Raw genomic sequence first — 14,806 nt, forward strand, 5'->3', positions numbered from 1 at the left:
TGGAACATTCTTTATTTTGTAGCCGTAATAATTTAACTTTACCTCAGAGGGGTAGCCGTAATTTACCCTATATAATAAATTTCAGACAAGATTCGATATACATAAACATTAAAACAACTCAAGTATTTGTTTTGTGAGATTTTATATAGTCAATGTAAAAATTTGTAATCAATAAGATTAAATACACATAAGTATTAAAATTCATGTTGAGTTAGCAACACATCTTCATAATTTCGCCATTAAATGACAATAATGGACAAGTTTAAATAAATTAAAATCATAAAAAGGCAAAAGTACAATAAATTTCACAGAATCTTATTTATTATTATTCTCCCAACTATATTCGATATTAACATGCAAGTAAATCAAACATTTGTCAAAAAAGCAAAACAAATAGGGGTCGAAATGTAAATACCAAAAACTAGAGTGGCCACATTGCAAAAATTCCCGACCCCAAATAGTAAGAAATCTGCAGTGGTGAAGTCCCAACGAGCGCTTAGTTTTCTTTATTTTTAGTTTTATTTTTTGAAACGGAGCTATTTTTGCTTTGTTGTTCGAAATAACCAAAGGCGAAAAAAAAAAAAATTCACAATCCCTAAATTCCCACACACATCCGGAGAAGAAACACGTGGAGGAAAAAACGCAGTGAATGCGTGTGTGGAAAACCCCTTCACATTGAAGGCGGCGAAAAAGGATTCCGGCGAATTGTTTTGTAGTTTTTCCATGGCTGAAAGGGTGCACCAGCAGCTGAAAGAGCTGGGATCGAAGTTGGAGAGCCCGCCGGCTTCGGAAAAAGCGCTCGTAAAGCTGTTGAAGGTGTGATTTCGTGTTTTTATTGCACAATATTGTATGTATTGAATTTCGATAGGAAGGTGATTTTTTTAAAGTGATAATTAATTGATTTTATGTTTTCGTTGGAATTGGGGTTTACGTGCTTGTGAATAATTGCTAAACTTATGCCGGTCCTGGTAATTGGTTTCTGAATTAGGGTTCGCTCAAGGTGCTGTTTCCTGTAACTAAGCAGAAAATCGGAGTTTTTTTATGGAATTATTTTTAGATGCTAGTTAAGTTCCGATGTTGAATTTTTTAGGTCTACAGGAGTTCAATTTACAAAGCATGCGTCTGCATTGCATAAATTGTGGCTCTTTAGTAATTGGGGCTCATTCATCAGGTTGTTTTTTGTTTTTTTTGTGTGGTGGTGGTGGGGTGTGGGTGGGGGGGGGGGGGGGGGGGGGGGTGGGGTGGTGGTGGGGGAGAAAAACAGATATTTACCTGTATTGGTTGCATTGGATTTGATTTGTTTTGAAAAAGAAGAAGCAGAAAGTTTGAGTCCTTCCATATAACTTCAATTCCATCGAAGCAAACAGCCCAAAGTTTTATTTTATGTTAGTTTTTTGGTAGGAGAAAGATTTATCAGCAGTGCTCTTTTTTGAACTATCTATTAGTTTTATTTTATGTTAGTTTTTTGGTAGGAGAAAGATTTATCAGCAGTGCTCTTTTTTGAACTATCTAATTTAATAGATGTAAATAAGCTATTTGGTTCTGCAGTTGTTTTATTGTTTTCATCCGCAATCAAGAAAGTTATCCTTTATTTTATCCTGAAATTAATACTTATCCATCTATATGTGCTCTGCTCAATATTTTGAGGCCCAAGGGCTGTACCTATCTTGGTGGGGGAGCGGGCGTTCCTCAGATCCTTACTATGTGACTTACTGTTCAGAGAAATTATGCTGCTTACGTATTATCCAAAGATAATATTTAGGATATACATTCTTGCCAAAAGATATTGGACTTTTAATCTTAACTATACATGTTGATTGTTCATAGTAATTACAATGGTTCTTCGTCATGCAGCAAAGTGCATCACTTCTCTCTGAATTAGACCAGTCACCTCTAGAATCAGTGGTGAAGTCCACAGAGCCTTTCTTAAATGCCATTGTCAAGCCGGAACTGCTGAAAATTCAAGAACCGGAGGTCAAGCTTTATTTAGCTTCCTGTATATGTGAAATAACTCGAATTACTGCACCCGAAGCTCCTTATGATGACCATATCTTAAAGGTACTTCTTTATTCTTAAGAATGCATCACTAGTTGATAATACATGTTGAAAGCGTGGCTTTGTTTTCACCACAAATATCTATCACCTGTTTTCTGATTTTTACCGTTTAATTTATTCCAGGATGTCTTCCAGTTGATTGTGAGTACTTTCAGTGGCTTAAGCGATATAAAAGACCCATCATTTGGAAGAAGGGTTGTTATTCTTGATACCTTGGCAACATACAGATCATGCGTGGTGATGCTGGATCTTGATTGTGATGATCTCATAAATGAAATGTTCAATACCTTTTTTGTTGTTGCCAGGTACGGCTCTTTTGATTTTGAGCTCTCTCTGATTATTCGTGAAACAAGTTTATTATTCTGTTCTGGCATACTTCACTTTTCTTTACTCTTAACTTTTCAAGGGGAACTATGTCTTAGTCGTTTAGGTTCTTCATATTTTCCCCATAGATGAAGTGCTACCGCCACTAGTTTGCTTGTCAATTTTCATTGTTCCCCATGTAGATACATATGCTTTGATTCTATTTTAATTTGTAGGCTAAGGATTTCTTCAGGGTTTTGATAAGTCTGTCGATTTTCCTCTTTGCCTTTCCCTATGTTGAATAATCCTAAGTCTACGTCAAGATTGTTTCGTTTTTCTCCTTGTGAATATCTCAGCTTCTCTTTTACTTTTTTGTGTACAAATTGATGGTGGACTGATGAGAAAAGCTGGTGCTTATGTTTTGTTATGATTTATAAAATTATTAGTTACTAGCACATCTGATTGGGTATGTTCAGTTTCCTCTGCTTCATTAAATAACCTATATTATCTTGGATATTCTGTTTGGGCAAATTGTCCTTGGGACATGGCATTTTACTCTTTTTTGGTTGTTGGGGGTGGGGGGTTCAAGAATTAAGTGGTTCCCTTATCAAGCAAAGTTTACCGGGACATGTAAAAGTGGAAGCATCACGTCCCCTCCGTTCTTATCCATCTGAGTCATATAGGAATCTACTAAGTAAGCAAAAGAATATCTAAGTCAGAATCAGAGTTTTCAATCTCTATGTTTTTATAATCGAACTATTATTTGAATCCTTTCAAGAGGGTAAAATTATGAAGCATAGGGTAATTTTCCGCAGAAAGGAGAGTACCTCTACTCAATAATTGATCTGGATGCTTTTGTATGCTCTACTTTGTTCACTTTGTTACCTGTATTTGCTTGACATGCAGAGATGAGCATCCTCAGAATGTCTTGACTTCAATGCAAACCATAATGGAGGTTCTCTTGGAAGAAAGTGAGGATGTACCAGAGAGCCTTTTGCTTATTTTATTGTCTATTTTCAGCCGCGATAAGGATGTAAGCATCTTTTTTCTTTCCTGTGTGGTGTTTATTGGTCCAAGTGTCTTTCTCTCATAAAGAATTTTAAAATTTGGATTATGCTGCTAGGATGTTACTACGGCTGCAAGGAAAATTGCTGTGAATGTGATAGAGAACAGTGCTGCAAAACTGGAAACTGGCTTAAAGCAGCTTCTTGTAATGTCAATGTCAGGAGACAGCGAATCCTTGAACAGTGGGATTAATTGGCATGCAGTACTTTATGATGTCTATCGCTCTGCTCCTCAAATCTTATCAGGAGTTGTCCCTTATCTTACCGGAGAGCTACTGGTAATCATCTCAGATGCTTTTATGTATATCTTCTTCTGTGTGATAAAGATGCTCTAGGTTGTGATGACTAATATGCATTTCAAGTATGCCTTTTCTTTTGGTTACGATGACACAATGCCCTTCAATCATATTCTAGAAAATTCATTCTTTTGAGGGTTGCGATTGAGAATCCACTTTAAGTTGTTTGAGAGCTGTTCAACATCTGCATATTCTCTACTTTTTGTGGTCAAGTTGGTAATTTTGATTTTTGACAAATTGTCGATAAAATGACTTTCAAAATTTGACTTACACAGAGTGGTCAATTGGACATTCGTCTGAAAGCGGTGAGTTTAGTAGGCCGCCTCTTTGCTCTGCCGGGATCTGTTATTTCTGAAGCATTCAAGCCAGTCTTTCTGGAGTTTCTGAAAAGGCTGACTGATAAAGCAGTGGAGGTCAGAATGTCTGTCCTTGAGTACATCAAGAGTTGTCTTCTGGAGAATCCTCTCAGGGCCGAAGCTCATCAAATAATCTGTAAGGAATTCTAGTACTGATGATCCAATGACCAAACTTAACTGAGGTCTTTAATCTGATTTGCGAATAAATTTTCAGCTGCTCTTTGCGACCAGCTATTGGACTCTGATGAAAATGTTCGTAAACAAGTTGTTTCTGTGGTTTCTGATGTGGCATGTGATTCCCTGACATCCATTCCAGTTGAAACTATCAAGCTGATCTCAGAACGCCTTCGAGACAAATCTGTATATTTACCTATCTCTATCTGTATCTCTTTTTCATTGTTCATTTTGTAATGTGCCTTGCTCATGTTCTGATAACTCTTTCTTCAAACATGCAGCTTCTAGTTAAAAGGTATACTATGGAGAGGTTAGCTGACATATACAGAATATCATGCATGAAGCAATCCAGTGGTTCAACAAAGGATGATGGTTATGATTGGATAGTTGGGAAGATCTTGAGATGCTTTTACGATAAAGATTTCAGGTAATATAAATAAAATATATAGTTTCAGTAGATTTTGTTAATTGGTCCTGGCTGGATATGGGGAATCCAAATAAATATTTTCAAACAAACAACTAATATGATAACTTACTCCAAATTGAGGCCGATCTTGTCAAAAGCTAATTGTTCTAAAAAAATTGGTATCTGAAAAGCTACAAAAAAAGAAGTCACAGCATTGGCTACAAAATGATTGTCGCCTAAGATGCTTTACGTCAATTATGATTTCTCATGTCAAGTTGGGATCTTTGTTTCTGCAGATCCGATGCAATAGAACCTATCCTATCTCTATCATTGTTCCCAGCTGATTTTTCTACCAAAGATAAGGTGACAAGTTGGGTTAGGATCTTCTCCGGGTTTGAAAAAGTTGAGGTTAAGGCTCTTGAGAAGATACTAGAGCAGAAGCAAAGGTTTGTAAGGAGTTTTAGTTCGAAGTCTTAGTATTTTTCTTGATCAATGTTAGATTGCTTTAAATTGCATGATAGAACTACATTTCATGTTTACTAATTACTATTCTGGTGTAGGTTACAAAAAGAGATGCAGAAGTATCTTTCCCTTAGACAGTTGCCTCAGGTTCACTACAAGAAGCTATAAATTTCTTAATATTTGGTTACTGAAAGTGTTACGGTGGAGCATTTGATGAAAATATAAGGTCTTTGTCCATGTGCAGGAGGTTGATGAGACTGAGATCCAAAAGAAGGTAACTGTTTGCTTCCGTGTTGTGGCTTGCTGTTTTAGTGATCCTGTGAAGACGGAGGAGAACTTTAAGAGTTTTGACCAGTTAAAAGATTCCAATATCTGGAAAATTTTGATGGAACTTCTCGATCCAAGCACAAACTCTCTAAAAGCGAGTAGTTTACGGGTGAGGCATTAAATTGACTTAGGTTGCTTGTCCCTTTTACCTTGTTTCCATTTCTTTGAATGTAGCTTAAAAATGCTCATAAAATCGTATGAGTGATACTCAGATTATGTTAACCACGTGCAGGATGATTTGCTTAAGATCCTTGGTCAGAAGCATCAACTTTATGAGTTTCTGAGCACTCTTTCTGTAAAATGCTCTTTTTTACTTTTTGACAAGGATCATGTCCGAGAAATCCTTTTGGAGGCTAGTGAACAAAAATCCACTGGAACAACTGAGTTAGTTTTGTCCTGCATGACTGTTCTTGTGGTATGGCCTTTACTTTTATATTTATTCTGTATAAATATATTGATGACTAGTTGACTACTCGTATTAAGATATCTTGACTTTATATTCTCTTGACAGCTGTTAGACTATTTTGTAGTGGACTCAAAGATCATATGTACATATATTTTCTTAACTTGAATCATCATTATGAAGCCATGATTGACTAAACCTAAGTTTTTATTGGTGCATGATGTGCATTGAAATGAAAAACCATCTGAATTAAGATGGTTTATCAATTTTATTTGTATATGAATTTGAGAAACATAATTCTGTCCTATGATTATTTATTCTGTCAATGAAACAATTGGGCCTGACTGTCATGCCCAGTCTCTTTTATTTCCATAGAATAATCTCGGAAAAGTTGTGAACTTGAAGAAAATTTACTGGATTTATTCTCCGTGACCTGAAATTCTGGGATTCATTTTTCATTTGTTATGAAATGAATGTCAGATTCTTGCAAGCTTTTGTCCTCTGCTGCTGGGTGGAATTGAAGATGATTTGTTACATCTTCTGGAGGATGATAATGAAATAATAAAGGAAGGCATTTTGCATATTCTTGCGAAGGCTGGAGGAACTATCCGAGAACAGTTGGGTGTTTCGTCAAGGTTAGATAATCAACAAACATCCCTTCAATTTTTTTGTTTTTTGTTCGAGTCGATTTTCGCTTTAATGTGATCCTTTTTGCTTGTAGATCATTAGACCTTATTCTGGAGCGCATATGCATCGAGGGTAGCAGAAGGCAGGCTAAGTACGCTGTTCATGCCCTGGCATCCATTACAAAGGATGATGGTCTTATGTCCCTCTCTGTTCTTTACAAGGTTAATTCTTGATTTTGTTTTTTTAAACCGTATCCTGTTTTGTTCATATTCTCTATGCTTTCTGTAGTTTATTTATATTTTTGCTTTCTGTTTGTACGAATTTGACGATTCAGTATTCTATATTTTGTTCTTAATTTATAGAGGCTAGTGGATATGCTTGAAGAGAAGTCCCATTTGCCAGCTGTACTGCAGTCTCTTGGATGCATAGCACAAGCTGCTATGCCAATCTTTGAAACTAGAGAAGATGAGATTGAAAAGTTCATTAAGAAAAACATACTGGAGTTTGAACATGTACGCCTTCAGAAATGCAAATATTCTTTTGATCCATATCTTGTTTTCTTATTACAGAGTTTTAATAAACATGCTTCCCTAACAGATTACAGGAGACAAAACAACTGCTGGTTGGGATGATAGAAGTGAACTTTGTTCTTTAAAGGTCCTTAACTGGCATAATTCTCGTCCTTGATCACTAAAAAAATAATCATTTTCTTGAGATGCTTTATGCACTAAGCATTTAAATTTCTGCAGATTTTTGGGGTTAAAGCTTTGGTCAAGAGCTATTTACCTGTCAAAGATGCACACCTTCGTCATGGAATTGACGGCATAATTGAAATCCTAAAGAAGATACTCTTGTTCGGTGATATCGCAAGAGGGATTGAATCAAGGTAATTAAGACAGTATTGTCCCCTGAAGTTTTTGTGAAGAGGTTGTCGATATTAATCTTTCATTTTCTTTCCCGAGTATTGCTTAATATTTTACGGTTTCCTTTTCCATGTTTCAGTTTGGTAGACAGGGCTCATTTGAAACTTGCTGCAGCAAAAGCTGTTATCCGCCTCTCGAAGCAGTGGGAACACAAAATTCCTCTTGATGTGCTTTACCTCACATTGAGAACTTCAGAGGTAGAGTTTAATTGACAGGAGTGCATGGTTGTTTGTGAGATAAATTTCCTAATGTCTATCAGTTTAATAACAGAACAATATCTATTTCGTACTCCATTGCCCTTGAATTTGTAGGATAAATTCCCTGAGGTAAAGAAACTACTCCTGAACAAGGTTCATCAATATGTAAGGGACAGGATTTTAGCCCCCAAGTATGCATGTGCCTTCCTTCTTGATATTTCAGCTTCACAGTCAGACTCAGAAGAGGTATATGCTGCTCAGTGTTTATTGTGTTCTATCTTTTGCTTTTGGGGTGTACTTGTCCCAGACTAACACGGGGAATATTCTTGTATCTACTTATTCACCAAAATGTTTGGCAGAGTAAACGGTATCTGAATGACATCATCCAGATGTGTCGGCAAGGGAGGGGCCGTCAAATTTCTCCGCAGAGTGATGCAAACTCTCCACACCTTTACGCGGAAAACATTCTCCCATACGTCGTCCATTCACTTGCTCACCATCCTTCATTTCCTAATATTGATGAATGCAAAGATGTCAAAAAATTTGAACCCATGTACAGGTACTATGAATTGACATTTACAAGTTTTAATGATAGTCTGAGTTCAAATGAAACTAATAAAGATTCAATAAATAACGACCAGTTTGTAATAATTTGTTTGAAGACTTACTCTATTGTACTCACTCAGACTCTTAGCATAGCAGTAATTCTGGACCACCCCCACCCCCACCCCAACCCCCGCCTTACTTTATCAGATATTTCGGTTAAAGTGAATTTTATGTGCATTTTCTTTTCAGTTGGAGATTATTTTTTCGGATACATTACGCTACTTTATACCATATAGGAATAATCTTAGGGAGTTTAAGTTTTTCAATATACCCATAGTGGCATTTTTTTTTAATTGGAAAGTTATAATTGCCATGCTAAAATTGATATAATTTCCTTTCATATAATTTGTTAGCTGTAAACAATATTTTCCCATATTTTACGTGACACACTGTCTAAAAGAGTAGAGGATAAATACATCAAAGTAAATGCAATCAGTTAATCATGAAACTACAAAACATGGAATGGTGTAACATATCCTGTAGCTGATACTTGATAATGATTGATTGATAGAAATTGTAGAAGATCGAGTCCAATAAGATCTAATTTTGTGGAAGAGTCTACTAGAATTTAAAGTCAATTTGCTAACTCGATTTGAGATATGTTAAATTCTCTTCCTGCCCGAGAAGGGTGAGAGGAAGTAAGATTTACTAAGTAATGCTATTGGTAGAATATTCCGAGAAGGATGAGAGGAAGTAAGATTTACTAAGTAATGCTATTGGTATTTGGTAGAATATTGAATTTAAAAAAAAAAAATTCACTAGGGCCCAAACAAGAAATATATCCGCAATAAGAAACGACTGAAACTTACTTCAGCAATGATTATTGTCTAATTAATGATGCAGCTATATCCGTAATGCCACGTGTGAAATATATTTATGCAAAGCTTTTACATTGAATGTAACCCGCACTTCGTATAGGTGTGTGCCTGCTTTTGCTTGTCGTGCTTAATATTATGTGGTCTTCGTGTCTGGTTGGATTTGTGCATTTATAATCTGTAGGGGCTTCCAAAGAAAGAAAAAAGTAATTAAAAAGTGGAAATGCGTGAGAGGGCTAATATGGGGTTTATGAGCATAGGCTCGATGCTTGAAATTTCATCTTGGCTATTAAGTTTTATTCATTTAGTGTTAGGATCATACTCATCTCCTGCATAAACAACTTATGAATTACCTTATCTGAATAATATTTCCCAAAATATATGATGTTATTTAGACTCCATTTAACTTGTAAAAATCAGGATGATATTTAGACTATGGGTCGTCTAAATAATTTTCTATGGCCTGTTTATAATAACACGTGGCCAAATTCTTCATATTAAATCACGTCTTCACTTATCTACCCATTTCGAAGAAAGGTAAGTGGAGGATTGTGATTGGTTGCATTAATTGTGGTGTTGTAATTCGGCATAGTAACATTCATAAGCTAGGAGATGACAGGAACGATGCTTATGCATTAAATTAAGTGGAATCTTAGAGTGATTTGGTGCAAATAATCCACCAATCAAATTGCACCATTTTGCAAACTTTTGTTTTTAGCCGAATACCCAAAATATCAATCAACCATCTAGGGAGTTCGTCCTTTTTAGAATTTGGAATGCAACTAGTATATCTATTCCCTTTTGTAAGAACATAATTAGTCCATTTTGTAACCGTTTAGCACATCTATTCACTCAATCGAGAAGTTGATCTTTTCACTGCAAAAAAGCATTTATAGAGCACGTTAAGGTGTAATTAGCGCATAAAGTAACAAGTATTCATGTTCGTGCAATCATGTTATTCGTATGCCATAACTCATAAACCGGTAATAAGTGCCAATTGTATGCATTTTGATGGAAGATACTAATTATTGGCTAATTAGAACATAGTTGGTCATTACAGTTCTTAATGGCTTCTAAGGTTACGAAAACTTCTTTAACTTTTTTTTTGCATGAGCCAGTTTACTAAATCAAGTACGGTCATAAAACAGATATTGTACGTAGACATAAATTCCTGGCAAAAACTGTTGGTCCCTATAGATTTTCTCACAATGACAAGATGTATATGTATCTGTTTCAGGCAGTTGCATTTGTTCCTGTCTATGCTTGTGTATGAAGAAGCTGATGGCAAAAATGATGTCAACATTAGCAAGGACAAGGAGAGGATCTCGATGTTGAATTCCATATTTCGACATATCAAGCGCTCAGAAGATGCTTTTGACGTAGCTAAGTCCAAGGTTTGTTATTAAACACCATTAGTTGTATCCATTTTTTTTATATCCTGTACAGCTATTGTTTTATCGAAACGTTATAGAAGACAGAACATCTTTCCATCCACAGAAAACACGTGGAGAAATTATCAGATATTAATTGCAGATAATGTATAATGCTACAGTTAGAATGTTGACGAGTTTTGTTTTAATGCCATATATTAATGTTACAGAACTTGTACGCTCTGTGCGACCTTGGTTTGCCAATTATTAAGCGGTTAGCTCCGAACAAAGACGAAATTCATGACTCAAGTTCCTCTGTAACCCTACCTCCGGTGTTCTACAAACCACTTGAGAAGAAAGACGAAAATGACTCACTGGTATTATGATCAAACTCCCTTTGTGAATCTTCTTATCTGTACTAATGAGATAATACTTCAATAGAAGAATGCTTCTCTAATCAACCCCCCATCCGTTTCCAGAACAAGTCAATTTCAAATAAATATGCATCTTCGTGATTCTCTCTATGTTGTAGTTAATGGCTGCCAGATGGTTTTTTATGATATTCCATATTTATGAGTTGATGTATGTGCACTTTGATTAAGTGTCCACGAAGAAAGCCAAAGCTCTAAATCTAGAGCCTGTACTGTACCAAGTATTTGCATAGAAAGTTTACTGCCATAAAATATAAGTAATTTAACATGTCATCGTCAGTTTGATTTACATAAAATCCTGTGATAATCGTGGTTCTTTTACGATTTCATTCTTTGAGACGATTTTCTCATTTCTCAGAAGTGTGATGTAGGTGCACATATGTATATCTAACTTATTGCAAACCTTCTTTTGAAACTAGGTTGGTGAAGAAAAGACATGGCTGGCTGATGAGGGTGTCTTGGCCCACTTCGAATCACTTGAACTTGAAGCTAATAAAATTGTAAGGCTTGAAAATTATTCGACACATAAGGAGGTTTAATTTTATGGTACTTTTATCAACTTAATTTTATGGTAATTTTAGGCAAGGAAATTTAATTTTATGGTACTTTATCAACTTCAGGCTCATTCAATAATATCAGAGGATGATCTCATCAAGGACAGTGAAACTGAGGGCAGTGAGATGCCACTGGGAAAGTTGATGAAACTTCTTAAAGCGAAGGCAGCAAAGGCCAAAAAAGAGGATAAGAATGGGCCCGCACAAGGTAGTGCAGAAAATGGAAGTGATTTCGATATCTTGAAAATGGTGAAGGAAATAAATTCTGATAATATGGATACAACTAGCAAGTTTGAGTCGAGCAACGGTCATCAATATGCTCGCAAAAAGAGGAGCGACAATGAACCTCAGAAGAGGAAATCGTTTTTTAGTGAAGCAAGTGACATTCCCGTGCCAAAACGTAGGAGATCATCATCTGGTCAAGCTCGCAAGCCTGTCCTAACAGTTGATTTGAAGGATTCTAAAAAACCTGCTAATGTTGTAAATCAGGAGAATAGTAATATTAAATCTGATAAAATGGACAAGGAGCCGAAATCTGATAAAATGGACAAGGAGCCGAAATCTGATTCGGAAGATGAAGATGTGCAAGAAAAAACTGAGTTCAAATTTCTATCTTCTTCACGTATTAGGAAGAAATCCGGTACTTCCTCTAAGCAGAAACGCAAACGTCCTAATAGAGATCATGGTGAGGCTGTTAATAACTCCCCCGAAGCTAAGGTATGCTCTTAACCAATGGAATTTACGTAAAACATTCAATATTTTTCATGATTATTGATGTAATGGTTACCTTATAATGTATAGAAGCCTAAGAAAGTCCCGAATACTGATAGCACATGCTCAGTTAGTTATTCCAAGTCGGGATCTATGAAGAAGCAAACACCGAAAAGTGTCGCTGCATTAGCGAAGGTAATATAATCTCCGATGTCTTGAATTTTTTAGATTATGATTGCAAACATTCTAAGTTGCAAATTCAAATTCTACTAATATTGTTTTACCCATGTTTGTACACTGAAGTAGCATTTTTAGTAATTGCTTTATGACGTCAAAACAATGGTAAACTTTCTAATTTGGAGCATCGAACTGTCTTGTGGTTCACGCCAGTCTCTTTAACAGTCCTTATATAGAGTCCAATCTTGAGGTTTCATTACCTGGCACTAAATTTATAAAAAATGATGCATTCAATAAATCTGCGAAGCTTCTGCTACATGTATTAGTTCTTGCAAATTTAATTGCTCAGATTTTGTTATTTTTATCCTTTTTTCTCTCCACATCTTAATCGGAGGTTCTCAAACTTCTGTATTGCTAAATCTTAAACTTGTTTCTACTTTTTCTTTTTCATTAGTGCACAACCAAGGACAAAGGAAGTTCCAAAGACAACTTAATTGGTTGCAGAATAAAAGTATGGTGGCCCATGGATAAGCAGTAAGTGCTTGTTATTGTGCTTTCGTGATTGTAACTTTTGAGAAAAAAAAGATCTGTGAGAAACTGTCTTGACTAAATTCAAACACAGCCATATTCATCTGAGTCAAACTTCTGTCTGCATACAGGTACTATGAAGGTGTTGTGGATTCGTATGATAACGAGAAAAAGAAGCATAAGGTATGCTGCATTTTGAGTGCCTTATTCCTTGCATTAACCAGTTTTCTTGATTTCCTCTGTTATTCATCTACTTGTTTCATAGGTACTATATGACGATGGAGAGGTGGAAGTTATTCGATTAGATAAGGAGCGCTGGGAGCTTATCGACAGTGATCCGAAGCCCAAGGTTTAAATACTCACTAAATTATTTTTCTCTTATCAGAAGTGCTTTTAATTGTTGGTTCCTGTTAACCATACAATTTCGGCTCGAGATCTAACAAAAATTTATCTGCCATTGACAGAAATCAGGTTCATCAAAGGGCCTTTCGACAAAAGGAGGGTATGTTCTCATTCGCTAAACCTGCATATAAATGTGTACTTGTATGGTTGCATACTTAATTGCTCATCTCACAATCTCATAATATGACAAACTTTATAATTACATATCAACAAAATGTTATGGTGTAGGAACTGAATCTTTTCAAAGCTTTGCCTCTAGCCATTAGAGAAGCATATACATATATGTATAACTTTACATTCCTTGTATTTCTGCCGTTTAGGCTAATTCCTTGAATGTCTACTTATTGATTGCCTCGCAGATCTTCTGTCAAGGGAAGAAAATCGAGTGGAGGTCCAAAACAAGGCAAAAAATCGAAAGAAAAGTAAGCCGGTTTTTGCATTTCTATAAATTAAGCTTTTTTTTTCTTTTTTTTTTGGAAGTAGCTTATGTAATTGAATCTAGTGTCAGGTCTGTTTCTCAAGTAAAAAGGAAAAGATCCTCTGTAACAAATCCGAAACGAAGGCCAAAAAACAAGTCAAAGAGTGAATCCTCCGAGGAAAGTGGTGCTGATGATTTAACCTCAGGTGAAAAATCTGTGCACTTTTTTGGGACTTCTTTTAAAGTGAATAAAATGTTCATATTTTGCCTTGTAGATAATCTAAAATCAAGTATTATATTTTGTATTGTTTCTGCTGACTTTTTTGCTGTGTAATTTCTGGGAAAAAACAGAAGAGAAGGAAGAAAGTGAAAAAATCGAGAAGAGTTTATCTACCGAGGAAAATGTGGAGAAGGGCTCGAGTGATGCGGAAGTTTCCAAGCAAGAAGAAAAAGATTCTGAAGATACCGAGAGTGACGATTTTGTCGGCTCTCCACATTTTGCTCGTGGATCAAATAATGAAGAAGCCTCTTCTTCTTCAGATAAGCAACAGCTAAGTGAGACCAAGGAAGAATCTGCTGATGAAGAGGACACAAAAACTTCTGCTTCTGAATCTGCAAATACAGAGCTTTCTGATGACGAGCCTTTGGTACAAAAATTAAAAAATAAAATAAAATGAATTTGCACTTAAAATAGTAATATATGGGAAATAATTATCGAGTCTGTTTTCTTGGTAAATGCAGGGTGTGTGGAAGCAGCGGTCTGGGAAAAAACGGGGCCAATGAAGTAGTAGTTGCACAGGTGCTGCAAGTGGGCGGTTTTCGTTTTTGTGCATTGTGCAAAATTAGTGCAGCCTAATTAATATGATATATAGCTTACTTTTGAGACAGGAAAAAATTACTGAACTATCCGACCTTAAACGAGTTTCGTTATTTTGTATTCTATTAACCTGCTGTATATTGTAGAACATAGAACTTAGAAGAAGTTACAGCATTAGACTTTTGTGTTTGGCTGCAGTTGATGTAGCAATGTACACTATTTTGTTAAGAGTAAGTTCCTAATCTTGATTCTTGTGTAAAGCTATGAATCGAATAGATCGATTTGCTGATTGGTTGGTTAATATATTGCAGATTAGTAAGTATATACGAGAGGTTTTGGCTCGTAAATCCCATTTATCTAGTTTCATATATTAGTCATTCTACA

At 35.8% G+C, this 14,806-nt stretch overlaps 1 protein-coding gene across 2 annotated transcripts; it reads left to right on the top strand.

Annotated features, from left to right (window-relative positions):
* Positions 1-356: 356 nt before the first annotated feature.
* Positions 357-14,769, top strand: LOC105962183 (sister chromatid cohesion protein PDS5 homolog A). Of its 2 annotated transcripts, none has more exons than XM_012986478.2 (33): positions 357-816; positions 1,855-2,058; positions 2,179-2,360; positions 3,265-3,391; positions 3,482-3,700; positions 3,994-4,210; positions 4,289-4,434; positions 4,530-4,675; positions 4,951-5,100; positions 5,215-5,263; positions 5,361-5,552; positions 5,676-5,858; positions 6,327-6,481; positions 6,568-6,694; positions 6,836-6,985; positions 7,071-7,130; positions 7,223-7,359; positions 7,476-7,593; positions 7,708-7,839; positions 7,953-8,152; positions 10,252-10,408; positions 10,615-10,761; positions 11,235-11,315; positions 11,436-12,086; positions 12,171-12,275; positions 12,712-12,791; positions 12,917-12,968; positions 13,051-13,134; positions 13,250-13,287; positions 13,547-13,609; positions 13,696-13,811; positions 13,957-14,252; positions 14,347-14,769. In XM_012986478.2, exons 1-33 carry the CDS (start codon positions 724-726, stop codon positions 14,386-14,388), a joined length of 4,899 nt encoding a protein of 1,632 aa, XP_012841932.1. In that variant the 5' UTR covers positions 357-723; the 3' UTR covers positions 14,389-14,769. The 2 variants fall into 2 exon arrangements, with proteins under 2 accessions (XP_012841932.1, XP_012841931.1); XM_012986477.2 differs by having other exon boundaries at positions 396-816; positions 13,690-13,811.
* Positions 14,770-14,806: the final 37 nt, after the last annotated feature.

This window comes from Erythranthe guttata, chromosome 8 (genome assembly GCF_056151865.1).
Source record: "Erythranthe guttata isolate IM_541 chromosome 8, IM_541, whole genome shotgun sequence".
NCBI lineage: Eukaryota > Viridiplantae > Streptophyta > Magnoliopsida > Lamiales > Phrymaceae > Erythranthe > Erythranthe guttata.